We start from the raw sequence: 17,478 nt of genomic DNA on the forward strand, positions 1-17,478 counted from the left end.
CGTCTTAAATTGAAATCGAAATATCGAAAATCGTCGCACCGAACACTCGAACCAGGCTGATGATCGATCAGGCTGTCAGCCGATCGAACAGCCCAGCCGATCGGACGGACTGTCCGATCGAGCAGGCTGTCCGATCGGGATCCATGGCCGATCGGCCAGCCCTTTCCTCTTTTGGAGCCTATAAATAGGGCTGTCATTGTCATCCTTTCCACTTTTGGAAAGCTCTGACCGACCAGCTCGTGCTCCTCCTCTTTTCCTCATATTTCTTCCGATTTCGGTAAGTTTCCAACCTAAATCTTGTACTTTCTTGATCAATGCACACTTCTACACCTTTCTATCTTTCAAATCTTGATTTCTAACCGTGAAATCATCAAGATCTAAGCATTCAAGGATGATGTCATCATGGTGTTCTTCAAGAACACCATGTTTGGCCTCAACCCACCATGAATAGCACGGATCTAACCGATTTCCACATAAACAAGTCAATATCTACCAAAGATCTAAACATTCACATGATGTAAAGGATTGAAAGGAGGATTTCCAACTTTCTTTCAACTCTTTTACACTCAATGTCTTCAAACCAGTAGAAACGGAGCCTGAGCCAACTCACCGATCGTTCTAATGATTGGGTGGTTCAAGATTCGGGTTCTATCTACGAGGTTCACCGACTTCGGGTTAAACGTTAAACTAACGATCCGAACCATTCACCGGCCGGACTTGGGTGAATCATGTCCGAGCAGGAGAAACAAGTAAGAACGAAAGTGTCATAGTTCAACTCGTTGCCAAACTACCTCAACATAACGTCAATTAAACAGAACAGCCAAGTGTTAGACGAACAGGCCAACCAGGTCAGGATGCTGACCGAACGGTTAGGCTGTTCGAAGGGACAGCCCAACCGATCGGACATGTCAGCCGATCGACCAGGCTAGCCGATCGGCTAGCATGTGGCCCCACACCTTGACAAATTCATAAGGTATGGTATTGAACGAAGTAATGACCGATCGAACGACCTAATCGATTGGTAAACATTACTCTTCGGATCATGAGATACTATGCTTCAACACTTAATCAATTTTCAACTCGTTCAACGCATTGTGGTGCCACCCGATCGAACATACTATCAGAACGAACAGGCTGCTCGATCGGATAGGCTGATCGATCGAGTGACAACCTAATGAGGGCTACTACTGAAGTTCCTAACCGATCGGATAAGCCGACCAATCGAACAGACCGATCGATCGATCGATCGCCCTGAAAGGTAAGAACACTTCAGTGTTCTCAAATACTGCAACGAAAACTTCAAAAGTTCAAATTCTCACACACAAACACATCAAGGGAAGAAACAATCCACTCGAACAGTCCAACCGATCGAGCCTACCGGCCGATCGGGTAGGCTGTCCGAACGGATTGTCCAGCCGAACGAACAACCCACCCGATCGAACCTGCCGTTCGATCGACTAGGCTGTTCGACCCATTTACACTTGTCTTCATTCTATGTGTATTCATCGTTATGCTATCAAACTGTTCAGGCTAACCCTACTCTCAAGCGCTCCCTTCAATCCATCAATCAACCGCTGTGAGTATACTTGATCCCTTTTTGCTTTTAGCACTTTTGGGTGTTACATACGTTACTTATCAAAATCACTATCAAACACACTACTCAAATCATTTGAACGCTAACCGATTCGCATGTATTACGTGACTAAATGAATGCTTGTTGATTGTGTTTACACGTGGAAATGTTGTCTACCTGCCTTAACGACATAGTACTATAGTTTGGACTCAGCACCCGTTCACACGGGGGTTGTTAAGGACAATTACTTGCATGGATTACGGTGGTAATCATGTATTGCGAACCGTCTCGGACGGTCAACCCGCAGTCATTGGTATCGATAGGTCCATGTCGATAATTAACATGCTTCGTTTTCCTCTGTGTACGTGCTGGTTATGCGTAATCTACTCGAACTCTATATGCTATATCAAACTTGTATGCTCACCTTTACATTTTTGTATTGACTGTATTTTAACGTATGTGACAGGTGTTTAAGATGTTTGCTTGCTAGGAAAGCGAGGCTTGAATAAAGCTCTAGAGGCCCCCAACAAATAGTTGTCTGTCAGGAAAGATCAACTAGAGCATAGTTGTCTGTAGATCTTGTCAGAATGGGTCTTTAGGAGCATTTGAACAATATTTATGTCTTGTATTAAATTAAATCTGAGTTGTCGGAACGGAGTTACTTGTTTGGACGTGATCTGTAATAATGTATTTGTTTATTCGGGACACGGTATGGGACGTATCTTTAACTGGATTATATAGATAGTTGTTATGGAAACTTCTGGACAATCTGTTTCGCTCAGTGCCATGCCCCGATGATTCCGCCATCGGTTGGGGTGTGACAATGTTGTCCGAGCCGTAGCACAGGCTACGGCTCAACTTTTTATTGGCAGTGTAAATTTTTTTTATTTCGGTTTTTATACCAAGCATACCCCTGAACAACTACGAGGACACCCCTAAAAAAGAGTCTGTAAGCCCAAATCAATTGAAAATAATAAGCCCAAATCCTAATTGCCCAATATGTTAGCCCAAATTAATTGAAGATTGTAAATAATAAGCCCAGTTGCCCAATGTTAGCCCAAATAATAAAAGATTGTAAATAATTGCCTAATTGCCTTGAAGTTTTAAGGCACTACACGTCACAACTACGAAGATACCAATCAATTGAAAATAATAAGCCCAAATCCCAATTGCCCAGTTCGTCACACCATAAGTGATGGTGATAAATTTGCAAACTTGAATAGAATAAGTGATCTTGCGCGTGTTATGGTTGAAACGGGAATGCATAGTTCTTTTCTTTCAGTTTATCGGGTAGTGAAGCTAGCTTTGTTTTTACCGGTTGCAACCACAACCGTTGAAAGATGTTTTTCGAAATTGAAGCTTGTCAAGACGGATTTACGCAATCGAATGAGCCCGGAATTTTTGAACAATGCTATGGTTTGTACGGTTGAAAAGAATTTTTTACGTGAAGTAAAAGATGACGATGTAATGGAACGATTTCAAGCTATGAAAAAAAAATGACAAATCTATTAGATATTTGTTTTACTTTATTTATTTATTATCGTTTTTTTAATATTGTACGATTGTACAGTGAAAAAAAAAATTAGGATACCCCTGAGTTAATACTCTAGTTCCGCCACACCACTCTAATACAACCAAATTCCTCTTTAGTAACAATCGTACAAACCTATACAACCAAATTCCTCTCTTGTAACAAACTCATCGTAACGGGAAGTATCACCACCTACTCACAAACTATTTCACCAAATTGTATAGTCTTTTATTTTCCTTTCATGAAATAAACTATTATAAATATAAGTAGCCTTGCCCATCATATTCATATATGATCTTAAATGAAAAAACTACAATAAACGAATAAATATAAACATCTTGTATATTTTGCTTAAGTAAACTGCAAAAATGGTTCCGCATGTCACTTTTGCCATTTTAGTTCAAAATTTAAATATTTTGAATCTGAGTCTTTATGTTTTTAATTTTGTTGCCATTTTAGTTCAAAATTTAAATATTTTGAATCTGAGTCTTTATGTTTTTAATTTTGTCAAAATCTAGTCGGATTTTTCAGTTAACATCCAATTTTTATTTTGTATTTTTTCCCTTTTAATGATTTTTGTCAAAGGGGGTGTTTGGGTTAGCTTATTTTGGAGCAACTTATAACTTATTGACTTATAAAAATTAATAAGTTGTTTTTATAGTGTTTGGGTTAGCTTATTTAAGTTATTTTTGTGTATTGAGAAGTTGTTTTTGAGAAGTTAGGATTTGTAACTTCTCACTTAGGCCACCAGGAGTGCCCCGTTATACCACCACCATCACGAGTTATAGCAAGTGATACACCACCGCCACTCCTTCTCATCACTCGTGGATTTGAGCACGTGTGACCACCATCACGCGTGATTGTTTGAGGGAAATTGTTGGGTGTGGTGAGTGATGGACATTTCCACTAAAATCCATCACTAGTGATGGAATAAAGCTCGATGATGTGGTGGAACTTGATTGGATGTTGTGAGTGATGAGTGGGAGGTGAGTGATGGGCGCCCCTACCCCAGCTAGACCGTGGGGTATGGTGGGGCGGGGGTTTGGGGCATGGGTTGACACGTGGAACTTGAAGATCAACAAACCAAAACCCAAGTTGTAGGGGGTATGGTGGGCGTGGCTGGGCTGGCGTGGCCAAGCCACATCAACATTATATATATATATATGGTAGGGATATGGTAAAAAATGTCTAAAATGTGAGAAGGGTAAGAAGTGTTTTAAACCATTGGATATTTGATCTAATGGTTGAGATCCATAGGGTATAAAATGTAAATTGTGTTTTAATTAGAAGGACCTTACGTAAAATTAAAGGGCAATAGTGACTTTTCCAACGTTTCAAATATGGTAACCGTTTCAAAACCCCCCACCAATATCCTATAAATCAGTGAATTTATGGTAACTGTTTCAAAACCCCCATCAATCTCCTAAAAAATCAGCGAATTTCTCGTACTGAAATAAATTCTTCAATTTCCTTCACAACAACTTTTTATAACACTATAAAGAACAGTATATTACAAGATAAAACACTATAGGAAGATATAACACTATCTGTTTACTGTACGACACTATACATAAATAAAACACTGTTGATGGGGGATAAAACAATATGAAAAGGAACAGTATATTACATGATAAAACACTATAGGAAGATATAACACTATCTGTTTACTGTAAGACATTATACAGAATAAAACACTATTGATGAGGATAAAACACTATGAAAGGAACAGTATATTACATGATAAAACACTATAGAAAGATATAACACTATTTGTTTACTGTAGGACACTATACAGAATAAAACACTATTGATGGGGATAAAACACTATGAAAAGGAGATTAAAGATACCTGTACATAATATAACACTATTGACTGGAGAATATAACACTACAACAAGAAATTACCGTAAACAATTAAATGTATAAAACAAATCGAATTCGAATCACATCCCTAATATATCGCCTGATAATTTTGGCAGTTATCTTTGGAAATCAATTAATTGATAAGAATGGACAATTACTAATATACCCTTTTGAATTAATTAAGATAAGGGACACTTGTCATTCCCAAATTATTTCTCACACTTCTCACAAAAGTTGGACTTTTTACAGGATCCTCTACCTATATATATATATAGTGGAGAGTTCAAATGGGAAGAAATTTTTTGTAAGAAGAAAAAAGAAGAAATTTCAACCAATAAGAATGCTTTATTTTACTTCATTTAATATAAGTATTTAATGTTACTATAAGGGTACATTGGTAAATCTACATAGGTCATTAATTTCTAGTCTCACTCTTTAATAGCTAACTAAATTAAATTTTTTGTAACTTATCTTCAAAATATATGTTTTTTCAAAAAAATAAAATAAAATAATTTAAAGTGTAGGATAAATCACGAGTTGTGTAGGATAAATTACGAGTTGTGTAGTATAAATTTCAACGTGTAGGATGAATTTCGAAATATGTAAGATAACTTTTGATGTGTGTAGGCAAAAAAAGTTAGTGTGGGGGATAGTAGTCTTTATGACTAATTAATTAGTCAAAAAGGATAATAAATGAGATAAGTGAAAAAACTATTTAGTGTTTTACAAAATTACCCTTTGTTCTTTTTATTCTCAATTAAATTTTCTTCTCAAATGAACTTTCCCCTATATATATAACCATTACAAACTACTTAAACATACATAATAATTATCAAAATAAAAAACAATCATTCTTCGTCGTCTTCGTCGGTTTCGAACCCAGGAATCGTTGAAACATGATCCACCAAATCAGATCGAAGGTTGTGATGTATATCCCTTTACTTGATCAAAAATTCATTTGACGCTTTATCTTCGTCTGTTACGTTACCTGGTTGGGGGTCATCGTCATCATAGTAGGTAACGACCGCTCTACCTTCATCCTCCAAATCATGTTGTGAAGAATGATACATGCGTACATCACGTTTCCAATCTGATCCTTGTCCCATAGTCGACAAGGCATAGCCAATATTCGTCACATTTTCTTTAAAACACCGAATGCTCGCTCGACGTCTTTACATGCAGCCATTTGAACCCTATTAAACTTTAATCTCTTTGGATCGATGGTACCGTGTCTTGTGAACGATTTTACGAAAACCCCCACTCTGGGTAAATCCCATCAACTAGGTAGTACCCATACACGTACTCAACCCCGTTTACAAAGAAAGTTCCTTTGTGTCCTATACCATTTACCCGATCATTGAAAAGGGGCGAGCGGTTTATGATGGTAATATCATTATGAACCTGCCATACCGAAGAACGCATGCCATATCCAAAGATCTTGGGACGCAACCGCTTCAAGCATGATGGATGACATCCCGTGAAATCCACTCGTGTAAGCACCTTGCCATGCGGTAGGACAAAGTTCCCAAGGCCATTTCATACAATCTAAACTACCTAGCATCCAGGGTAGCCCATGATAATCTGCGTGATGTTCCAATATTTGTTGCATGTCACTAATCGAGGGCTTTCTCAAATATCTTTTCCTATAAAGTTCTAGAATACACGAACAAAAGTTGTGAAGACTTTCTCTAGCTACACGTGCATACATTTTTAAATAGTCATCCATAATGTCCGAACTATTGTCGTACACTAACTGCCTAAGTGCGGTCGTGACCTTTTGCCACGTACTAAATCCTAATTGCCCGGTTACATCCGGTTTTTGTTGGAAATAAACATACTTCTCCTCAAGATCTCTAGATATCCTTAAAAATAAGTTTCTACTCATACGAAAACGACGCATAAACATTTTTTCATCATACTTAGGTTCCGCTGAGAAGTAATCGCTTACCAACAAATTGTTAGCGGTGTGCCGTTCACGAGCGATGTACCTTCTCCTCCGTTTATGTTGCGGAGTCTCTTCCTCATCATCTTCGTCTTCCACGATAGCTTTCACCACCGCCGCGATCATTTGTAGAAATATTTTCGCACCATCGTCAGATGATGATGACGATTCACTTGAACATGAAGAACTCATGGCAAGATTGTGTTTTATGTGTTTGATATTGTGTGAGAAAATTGTTAAATATGGTAAGGTATTTATAAAGGAATTTTTTTTAAATGCCCCCAACGGCTAGTTTGGTTTGGCCATTGAGAGCCCGCCATGTCACCTTGCTAGACTCGCCCCACGCCCGGCTTAAAACTCCCGCCCCTTGGGCCACACCCCAACCCAAGCCCACCCGGGGTGGTGGCTTGGGCGTTTTCAGCCAAACCACGCCCCAACCCAAGGCCCATACCCCACAGTCTAATTATAGGTTTACGTTTGGGTCGGGATCATGTAATTGTTTTAAAGAGTGGATTTACACAGGTTCAGTTTCACTTTGGGCCAAAGGACATCTGGGTCACGCCCGACTTAAAACTCTCGCCCCTTGGGTCACGCCTCAACCCACGCCCACCCGGGGTGGTGACTTGAGCGTTTTCAGCCAACCCATGCCACAACCCAAGCTCCATACCCTATATAAGTTAATAAGTTGTTTTTGAGAAGGATTTTTTTTTTTGTCATTTTCGCAATTTACTCTTTAAACTTTTATAAACATTATGCAACGGACAGTTCACAGGCCACCTGGAAGATTCGATAATTTCATCCATAAAATCCGATTAATCGTCATCGATTCATCACTTTCAGTAGCAGGTCATGTCGAATTCCGTTCGTCTTCTTTTCGTTATTCTTCTTCTTATTATTATTATTATGGTGATCGGATACAATGACATTGCATACGGTGTTGTCGATGAGTACAAACGAGATGATTTTCCAGCTGATTTCGTTTTTGGCTCCGGAACTTCTGCATATCAGGTGTTCGACGTTATGCTCTTCGTTCATTTCAAGTGTTTTTAGAGTGTCTAAATTAATTAATTATAATTATTATTATTATTAATAGGTTGAAGGAGCGGTGTTGGAAGATGGGCGTACTTACAGCATTTGGGACACTTTTGCACATGCAGGTATTAATAATACGACATCGTTTTCGTTCAACTGCTTCGTTTCGTATTGCAGTCATTGTTGAACTGGTTAGGGGGTGTTTGGATGTGTGTTTAGTTAGTGTTTTCAATTATGAATATCATAATTTACTTATAACTTTTAGGGGTGTAAAAGTAAAACAAGCCCTGAGGCTCAAGAGCTACTCGGGATCGGCTCGGTTAAAAGTTCGAACCAGCTGAGCCTTAACGAGAACGTGCTTGAGCCTAATATACAACTCGTTTAGTTATCGAGCCCGAGCTCGAGCCTCGAATACAAAGCTCGTTTAGGCTCGCGAACCCGACAAATTTTAGTTTTTTTTTATAGAGTAAATTACAAAAATCGTCCTTTATGTATGTCACTTATTGCAAACTGTGTCCTTTGTCTTCAATAATTACATAAAACGTACTCGATGTTTACAAACCCTTGCAAGTTATGTCCTTTAGCCCTAACTCAGTTAATTATTGTGGTTAAATCTGACCAAATGGACCCCACATAAGGGTATTTTTGTAGTTAAATCTGACCAAATGGACCCCACATGAGAGTAAAATGACCAAAATACCCTCATGTGGGGTCCATTTGGTCAGATTTAACCACAAAAAATTAACTGAGTTAGGGCTAAAGGACATAACTTGCAAGAGTTTGCAAACATCGAGTACGTTTTCTGTAATTATTGAAGACAAAGGACATAGTTTGCAGTAAGTGACATACATAAAGGACGATTTTTGTAATTTACTCTTTTTTTTATATATCATAATGATTAATGATGATTATAATCCAATCCTGAAAAGCCCAAGTTGGTTTCAACTTAGGCCCATATGATTTAAAGTTTTTAAACTAATAACATTGTTGAGCCGAGCTTTAGATCGTTTAAGCGATATCGAAGCGAGCTCGAGACGAGCTTTTAGCTTGTTTTAGATCAGTGTTGTAGTAATCGCTAGTCGGGCGGTGGGGTGGGGACTAGCGATTAATCGGAGTTAATTGGAATTAATCGGCGCCTAGTCGGGATTTTTACAACCATGTTTGAGATTGTTCTCATAGTAGCTTGAGCTGAATCGAGATGAGCTTGAAAATTGGGTTTTACTCGCTCGAGCTCGAGCTCAAATAAGTAGACTCGAATCGAGCCGAGCTCAAGCTTCATTAAAACATGATGAGCTGAGCTCGATTAGTGGAAGGCTCGGGCTCGGCCCAGCTCGTTTACACCCCTAATCACTTTTCATAACTACTTATCTATTTCTACCAAAGTGGTATCAACTATCAAGGTGTGTACGTAATGGTGTTATTTGTTCAAGGTTATAGGTGTAGAAGATTTAGGAATAGGATTAAAAGGTGCATGAGTTTTGGGAGTTTATTACAGCACACATTAACAAATTTTTAGGGGTGTGCGTCGGGTTGAAACCGAACCTGAAATTTCTGGAAAATCAAAACTGAAAACCGGACTTGGTGGCCCATTCTTTACGGGCTGAAATGGCGGACCAGGGTTTATTTTATTGGGGGGGGGGGGGGGGGTAACCAAACGTTTAAGGAGGGTGATCGAGGTTTTTTCCTAAAAACTACACATTTTTGTTTGGCCACTCCCCGCACACACATCATGGTGTAGGTCTGCCCCTAACGGGCTGGGTTGGTCTCGGGTTGGGCCCAGAACAAGTATGTATGTTTTGTGCTAAGATGTTTCATATTTCGATTTACCCCAGACCAAACCTGAATTCACCCTTAAAATTTAGACCGAGAACTAACCTGAATATACTCTGTCCGACCCGAATTCTGCTTAGGCGTACGGTTTTTTTATTGGTTATTGTTTGATGCATTTGATGGGTAAGTTATAGCCAAGTCACGTTTTTACCTAGGTAAAAAAATGTGCCATGTCATATTTTTTTCGTTATAGCAGTCTCTCGTAATATCGCATCTAATGGTAACTAAATAAAAGGTTGTAACATCAAATGGTAAAAAAAAGGTAGTTCACTACATACAATGATTAATAGGATGATGTAACCATAAGATGATTTTGTTTACGATAAATATATTGTCGCTAACGTCTCAGTGTTAATTTTCCGGATCCAAAATATCAGGCCACTATAATGGAGCAAATGGTGATGTAGCATGTAATGGGTATCATAAATACAAGGTACATACCACGTAGGTCTTCTACGACCCACAACTCATCTATTTGTTACCGTAAGCTTTTACATGTGATGTGCAGGAAGACATTGAACTTATGGCAGATACAGGTCTCGAAGGTTTTAGATTTTCCATCTCTTGGTCGAGACTGATCCCAAGTATGTTAACTTAATTGTCTAATATCAGTTATAACAAAATTTCAGTAATTCTGCCTAGGGTTGCAAACAAACCAAACGTTCGACGAACAGTTCGTGAACCGTTCGGCGGGAAGTTCGTTTGTGTTCGTTTGTTTATTAAACAAACGAACACGAACAAGAAATTTCGTTCGTTTAGTTAAATGAACAAACATGAACAGAGATCGTGTTCGTTCGTTTATGTTCGTGAACGTTCGGTAGCGTGTTCGTTTGTGTTCGATAGTTCATTAATGTTTTTAGTCTTATATGTATTTAAATACTTCAAAATTCCGATAAATTAAATATCTTATAAGTGTCAGTGTATTATGTATTCTGTTCATGAACGATTATTTGTGTTCGTTTGTTTCCATTTGTGTTCATGAACATTAGTTTGTGCTCATTTGTGTTCGTCAACATTCGTTTTTGTTCGTTGCCTAAAATTAACAAACAAACACGAACAAGTTCATTTCCTTAACAAACGAACACGAACATAAAATCTCGTTCGATAAGTGTTCGTTAACGGTTCGCGAACACATATATTTCTTAACAAACGAACACGAACAAGGTCTTGTTCGTGTTTGTTCGGTTCGTTTGCAGCCCTAATTTCTGCCTATCTTGCTTATGTGTTTTGTTGTCACAGATGGCAGAGGATCCGTGAATTTAAAGGGATTGCAATACTACAATGATTTCATCAACAGGCTTATCAGCCGTGGTTAAGTATCACCGAAAGATTTGGTCAAGCTTCCCATATGTCACGTTTAATAACTAATTCTTCAGTGCTGATTGTTCAGGAATACAACCACATATTACTTTACATCATGATGATCTACCACAGATTCTCGAAGACGAATATGGAGGATGGCTTAGTAGAAAAGCGGTGTACATTTCTAACTTCAACTTTGCTTTCATATAGGGCTGGCATATTGTATGAGACACAACCTGTTAACACACGAACACGAAACAAGAAATCTTATCGTGTCAGTATTTCCAAACACGGACACAAACCTGATAATAAATAGGTTACACGAACACGACCTGTTAAGACACGAAAAAACTTAGAAGCGTATCATACAACCTGTTAAGACACGAACACGACCTGTTAAGACACGGACTCGCCCTGGAGGGGTGGAGTGTAGAGTTTAGGGCTGGCATATTGTGTTAGACACGACCTGTTATGACACGAGCACATTAAGACAGGAGCACGAAACAGGTAAACAGGTAAACACGAACACGAACACGACACGAAAATTAACAGGTCTTATCGTGTCGACCGACCTGTTTAAGACACGAAACATGTTAAGGATAAAACACGAACCTGTGAAGGTCGTGTCGTTTCGTTTTGTGTTTTCATGTCCATGTCTATCGAACACAAACGAACACGTTACCGAACGTTCACGAACATAAACGAACGTGACCTCTGTTCATGTTTGTTCGCTTAACTAAACGAACGAAATTCCTTGTTCGTGTTCGTTTGTTAAACAAACGAACGAACACAAACGAACTTCCCGCCAAACGGTTCACGAACTGTTCGCCGAACGTTTGGTTCGCTTGCAGCCCTAATTATGATAATATTTGTTAATGGGTTATTGTTTTTCAACTGCAGGAAAGACTTTGTTGCATATGCTGATGTTTGCTTTAGAGAATTTGGTGATAGGGTTTTGCACTGGACTACCTTTAATGAGGCTAATATATTTGCTATAGGTGGTTATGATCTGGGTTTCTCACCACCTGGACGATGTTCGTACCCATTCGGGGGAACTAACTGTACTAACGGTGGTGACTCTACATCTGAACCATACATTGTCGCTCACCATTTGTTGTTAGCACATGCATCAACTGTAAGGTTGTACCGAAAAAAATACAAGGTAAATTCCCATGATCTGTTCTAACAGAGGCCTCTAGTTATTAACTTATTACACATTTATGAGTTAAATGCCATTTTAGTCCCTGTGGTTTGGGCCATTTTGCCAGTTTAGTCCAAAGGTTTCATTTTTAACCTGTGGGTCCAAAAAGGTTTCACAGTTGCCATTTTAGTCCACTGGGTTAACTTCATCCATTTTTTCTGTTAACGAGAAGGCCAATTCGGCCATTTTATAAGGGCAATTCAGCCATATAAAATGGCCGAATTGGCCTTCTCGTTAACAGAAAAAATGGATGAAGTTAACCCAGTGGACTAAAATGGCAACTGTGAAACCTTTTTGGACTCACAGGTTAAAAATGAAACCTTTGGACTAAACTGGCAAAATGGCCCAAACCATAGGGACTAAAATGGCATTGGTGATGATGCAGGCCACACAACATGGTTTTGTTGGAATAAATGTCTTTGCGTATTGGTATGAACCTTATTCAAACACAATTGAAGATGTGAAAGCTGCTGAAAGAGCACATGATTTCTATGAGGGTTGGTGAGTTGATCAAATGTGATATACATCATCGTTGAATCAAATCATAACTTTAATTTTCATTTCATGGTTCGTTTTTCAGGTTTTTGAATCCGTTGGTGAACGGGGATTACCCAGAAACAATGAAGAAAAACGCAGGCAGTCGAATTCCAAAATTTACCAAACATGAATCGGAGAGAATCAAGGGCTCATTTGACTTTTTTGGCATAAACCACTATAACACATTATATGTCAAAGACAATCCCAGTAGTCTTGAAATGGAGATCAGGGACTTGAATGCTGACATGGCAGCAACACTTATATGTGTGTACTGGTTTAATGATACAAGCATTCAACTAGGTTCATTATAGGTGGCAAAATGGGTGGGTTGGGTAAAGGGGGATAACAGGTAACCTTTTGTGTTGGACTGGGTAACAGGTATGGTTGTTCCGAAATACTCTTGGTCCAAAATTTTAATTTTTTTAGGGTAATTGGCCTGTAATAATCCCAACTAGACGTCATTGGCCATTGTCAGTCCCACCTTTGAATATTCCCCATGAGTCCATGACAGTCCCACCTTTCACTTATTTTTCCTCCACCAGTCCTTAGTTAAAAAAACTTAACGGCCGTTAAGTTTTTTTCTAAATTACAAGCTAACGTTTTAGGGCTTTTGATCAGAACGAGGATACGAGTCGAATGATGTAAAACTTACTTTGAAAATGTGCTCCAAATGATGAAAACGGTGTTTCAATTCGGGTGTTTAAACTTCTGATTAACAAAAATAAAGTCGTTTGGAGCACCGTTTCGAGGTAAGTTTTACACCGATAGACTCGTATCCTCGTTCTGATCGAAAGCCCTAATACATCAGTTTGTAATTCGGAAAAAAACTGAACTCCGTTAAGTTTTTTTAATTGAGGACTGGTGGAGGAAAAATAGGTGAAAGGTGGGACTGGCATGGGGAATATTCAAAGGTGGGACTGGCAATGGCCAATGACTGTATAGTTGGGATTATTACAGGCCAAATCCCCCTTTTTTTTACATAAAAAAATTAGAGTCGGATATGATTATAGAAGTACTTATGTTACAAATACACTTTCGGCAACCTTTGACCCGTTCACCCTATTTAACCTTTTTTTAAGGGCAACTCTTTTAGTGTGCCCGTTTGAGATAGAAAAAAAAACACTCGAATCGACCAACTTGTAATTAGTTAGTTCAAATTTGATACCTCTAAGTTGAACATTCATTTAAAAACCGAAATAATGTGTTTACTCTCACATGCAGTCAACGGAACTGGAATCATTCCAACTCAGGTTTGAATTGATCATTTATTGGTATTTTCTTATTATCATTACTTCCACTTGTAGTACTAACTTTACTTTATATATATATATATTCTCAGTTTGAGGTGACTCCATTGGGTCTGCAAAAGCTCCTTAACTATCTAAAGGAAAAATATGGAAATCCTTCTATTTACATCCATGAAAATGGTATTTTACATAGGGCTGACAATTGGGTACCTGTTAATACACGATTAGACCTGTTTGACTGAAAAATACACCCTTTGACTTTTTTAATTTTTAAAATAATTAAAATTACAATGTTAGGATCTATCATTTATTCATCTTTGTACATAAAACATAAAACTGTTTTATAAACATGAGGTAGAAAGTAGTTAAACGAGTCGTAATCATGTTTGAAACTTATGTTGTGCGCGCCGTCAGAAACCTGTTAAACCTGTTAAGACACGAATTGCCAGCCTTTTTTACATCAAATTAATTACTTCTAGATTTTTGGCATTTTTTCACCTATACTATATCCTACTTGTGTGATCCGCTGGATATGCATGTGCTGAAAAGTAAAAGAAGGAAAAATAAATATTTTTTTTTGACAGGCCAAGTACAACCACGTAACGGAACGTTGATCGACACCCCAAGGGTAGAGTACTTGCATGCCTATATTGGTGCTTTGTTGGATGCACTAAGGTACACCTCAATTTTGCTTGGTAAATAAGGTAGTTGATTTGTACATAACTAAAGTTACTATGTACACCAGCAAACATGCAACAAAAGGTGATTTGTACAGATCAAACATTTGTCATTTGACGCCCCGCTTGCGGTATGCTCATATAATGTATCTATGTGTGGGCGCTCGGGGGGCAAAAGTGAAAGGGCACTAATTTTAACGTTATTTTACTAATTTCGTGAAAATAACGTTAAAAGAGGGGGATGGTTAATCATGCATCATGTGGTGGCGTTGATAGTCGAAAGACAAGGGGGTACATGCACTAATCGGCATTTGTCTCAATTGCTGAGTGTTATGTGCCTTTTGTCCAAGGCTTGATGCAAAACTACTATCGAGCCGGGGGGTCTCATCTGAAGCAGTCTCTCTATTCCTACGGGGTAGAGGTAAGGTTGTCTACATCTCACCCTCCTCAGACCCTACCTTAGCTTTGCTATTGGTGGGATATACTGAGTATGATGATGATGATGAAACATTTGTCATTTGACAATTTTATCTTTACATTATATGTAAAGACAAAAAAAGTGTTTAAAATGTATGTGCTAAGGCTATCAAATGGTAAAGCTTTTTCTTCTTTAAAGATCACTTCTTATAACACATAATTAGGGATGATGCTAGTTTATTCCTTTTTCTTGTAACATGCAATCTCTTCTTTCACCGCCTTTTAGATCGATGTCCGTTTCTAAAGTGTCAAAATAGTGTTAGGTTGAAATGGGTTGTTATTAGTTTGGTTTAATCATCTGGGTTGACTCTTTGACTCTTTTTGTTTATTTTAGGTTAAAATAAATCTGTTTGTTATGATGTTGTTTTTCCATTTGCGACATTGTAATAGGAACGGATCGAACACGTTGGGATATTTTGCTTGGTCTTTTCTTGATCTCTTTGAGTTGTTGGGTGGCTACAAAACCAGTTATGGTTTGTACTATGTCGACTTGGATGACAAGGAGTTGACTCGGTATCCTAAGCTTTCCGCACACTGGTATGCTAGTTTTTTGAAAGGAAAGAACACAAGTGGCATTTTTGAAAATGTAAATTCACAAGAGACCTTGTCTTCTGCATATTAGCTTTTGCCCTCCATTTGTTTTGCTAAATGATGGAAAGTATGTTGTATTAGGATCTACTTTCATGTTTTATGGTTAGTTTGATACAGTAAAAATGTGGCTGTTACAACAACCGAATGAACGGTAAATTCACAAGAGACCTTGTCTTCTGCTATTACAACTAGAGTCGTAGTAAGCACACGCTTCGCGGCTTGCAGGGATTTTTTAGCATTCCCCCGTGCGATGTGACGGTAATTCGCGTCGGGGATGTAGATGCAGTGGAAATGATGCAGACGATAAAAATAAGCATGTAAACGTCAAAACGACGATAAAAAAATAAGCATCACAAAAGTTCAGGGTTAAAAATGTAAATTGGTAAAGTGTCGACGGTAAAACGAAAACCGAATTAGAAAAAAAAACAGATACCCGGTGCACCTTAGCAAAAGGACCAGGTGCACGTTAGCACACCACACTATTGAAATCTCATTTCTTTTACATATAGACTTTGATATACACACCACACTATTAAACATGTTTTTGGGTTAAAAAAACATTTTAAATAAGATATCTTAAAATAAATTTAGGTTTAATAAAATGGTTAAAAATTAAGTACAAACAAAAAAAATTAATCTTAAAGATTTACGGAGTAATTCATACAATTGTTGATTAACTTTGAAAACAATTAAATTAAAAAAAAAAAACTCAATCATTAAACCTTTATTGGATTTTTAAACAAAATAAATGTAAAAAAATTTAAAATTATTACAAATTATAGTAAAGATTTCCATCAATCTCAAAAGTTTGTATTCTCTCGTAAACCTACAAATCTATCTAATATAATAAAAGAAATCAATTTTTGGACACGTGTCATTCATTGAATGTATACTCAAATCTATACTTATCTTATATTAACTAAATAAATAATAAATTAATATTAAATCTTATCATACTTTAATAAAATATTATCCTCAAATCTAAATTGTTAATCTATCTAATATAATAAAAGAAACAAACTTTTAGACACGTGTCACACATTGAAGGTATCTTCAAATCTATACTTATCTTATATTAACTAAATAAATAATAAATTAATATCAAATTTTATTATACTTTATGTTTTTATAAATTAGATAGAAATTATATTTTAATTAAACAATAATTTTATATACTTTGTAAGATGGTATCTAATATAATAAAAGAAACGAACTTTTGGACACGTGTCACTCATTGAAGGTATCTTCAAATCTATACTTATCTTATATTAACTAAATAAATAATAAATTAATATCAAATTTTATTATACTTTATGTTTTTTTAAATTAGATAGAAATTATATTTTAATTAAACAATAATTTTATATACTTTGTAAGATGGTCTAATCAGATCGATTTTAATAGTCTAAATTAATAGATCGACTTAATATTCTAAATATATAGATTTTGGCTTAAGAATTTTGATGCTTCACATTTTGTGGTTTTGTATTTAAAAAAAATATGGTTTTTTTTATGGTACAGAATGAAAGCAAAAATATAACACAGAAACAATTTGAGAAATTTAATACAATATATTAGTTCTAAACTGTTACATTAGGTACTATATTATATGGTAAATTGATCAATAGGGGTGGTGGTCTATTGTCAAAGACAACTTTTAAAACACTTTGGTTTGA

At 37.1% G+C, this 17,478-nt stretch overlaps 1 protein-coding gene across 2 annotated transcripts in view; it reads left to right on the forward strand.

The window, feature by feature from the left end:
* Positions 1–7,637: 7,637 nt before the first annotated feature.
* LOC110910115 (beta-glucosidase 11) overlaps positions 7,638–17,478 on the forward strand; it is a 43,963-nt gene continuing 34,122 nt past the window's right edge. Inside the window, exons 1-13 of one of the 2 annotated variants that reach the window (XM_022154824.2) lie at positions 7,645–7,916; positions 8,002–8,065; positions 10,148–10,203; positions 10,279–10,354; positions 11,010–11,081; positions 11,161–11,248; positions 11,973–12,234; positions 12,659–12,774; positions 12,854–13,074; positions 14,032–14,060; positions 14,150–14,237; positions 14,642–14,732; positions 15,602–15,900. In XM_022154824.2, the coding sequence (XP_022010516.1) occupies positions 7,758–7,916; positions 8,002–8,065; positions 10,148–10,203; positions 10,279–10,354; positions 11,010–11,081; positions 11,161–11,248; positions 11,973–12,234; positions 12,659–12,774; positions 12,854–13,074; positions 14,032–14,060; positions 14,150–14,237; positions 14,642–14,732; positions 15,602–15,833 (1,554 nt within the window). In that variant the 5' untranslated portion in view covers positions 7,645–7,757 and the 3' untranslated portion in view covers positions 15,834–15,900. Of the gene's footprint in view, positions 7,917–8,001; positions 8,066–10,147; positions 10,204–10,278; positions 10,355–11,009; positions 11,082–11,160; positions 11,249–11,972; positions 12,235–12,658; positions 12,775–12,853; positions 13,075–14,031; positions 14,061–14,149; positions 14,238–14,641; positions 14,733–15,601; positions 15,901–17,478 lie in introns of those variants that run through there. The other variant, XM_022154822.2, reaches the window with a different exon arrangement.

Source organism: Helianthus annuus, chromosome 15 (assembly GCF_002127325.2).
Source record: "Helianthus annuus cultivar XRQ/B chromosome 15, HanXRQr2.0-SUNRISE, whole genome shotgun sequence".
Taxonomy (NCBI): Eukaryota; Viridiplantae; Streptophyta; class Magnoliopsida; order Asterales; family Asteraceae; genus Helianthus; species Helianthus annuus.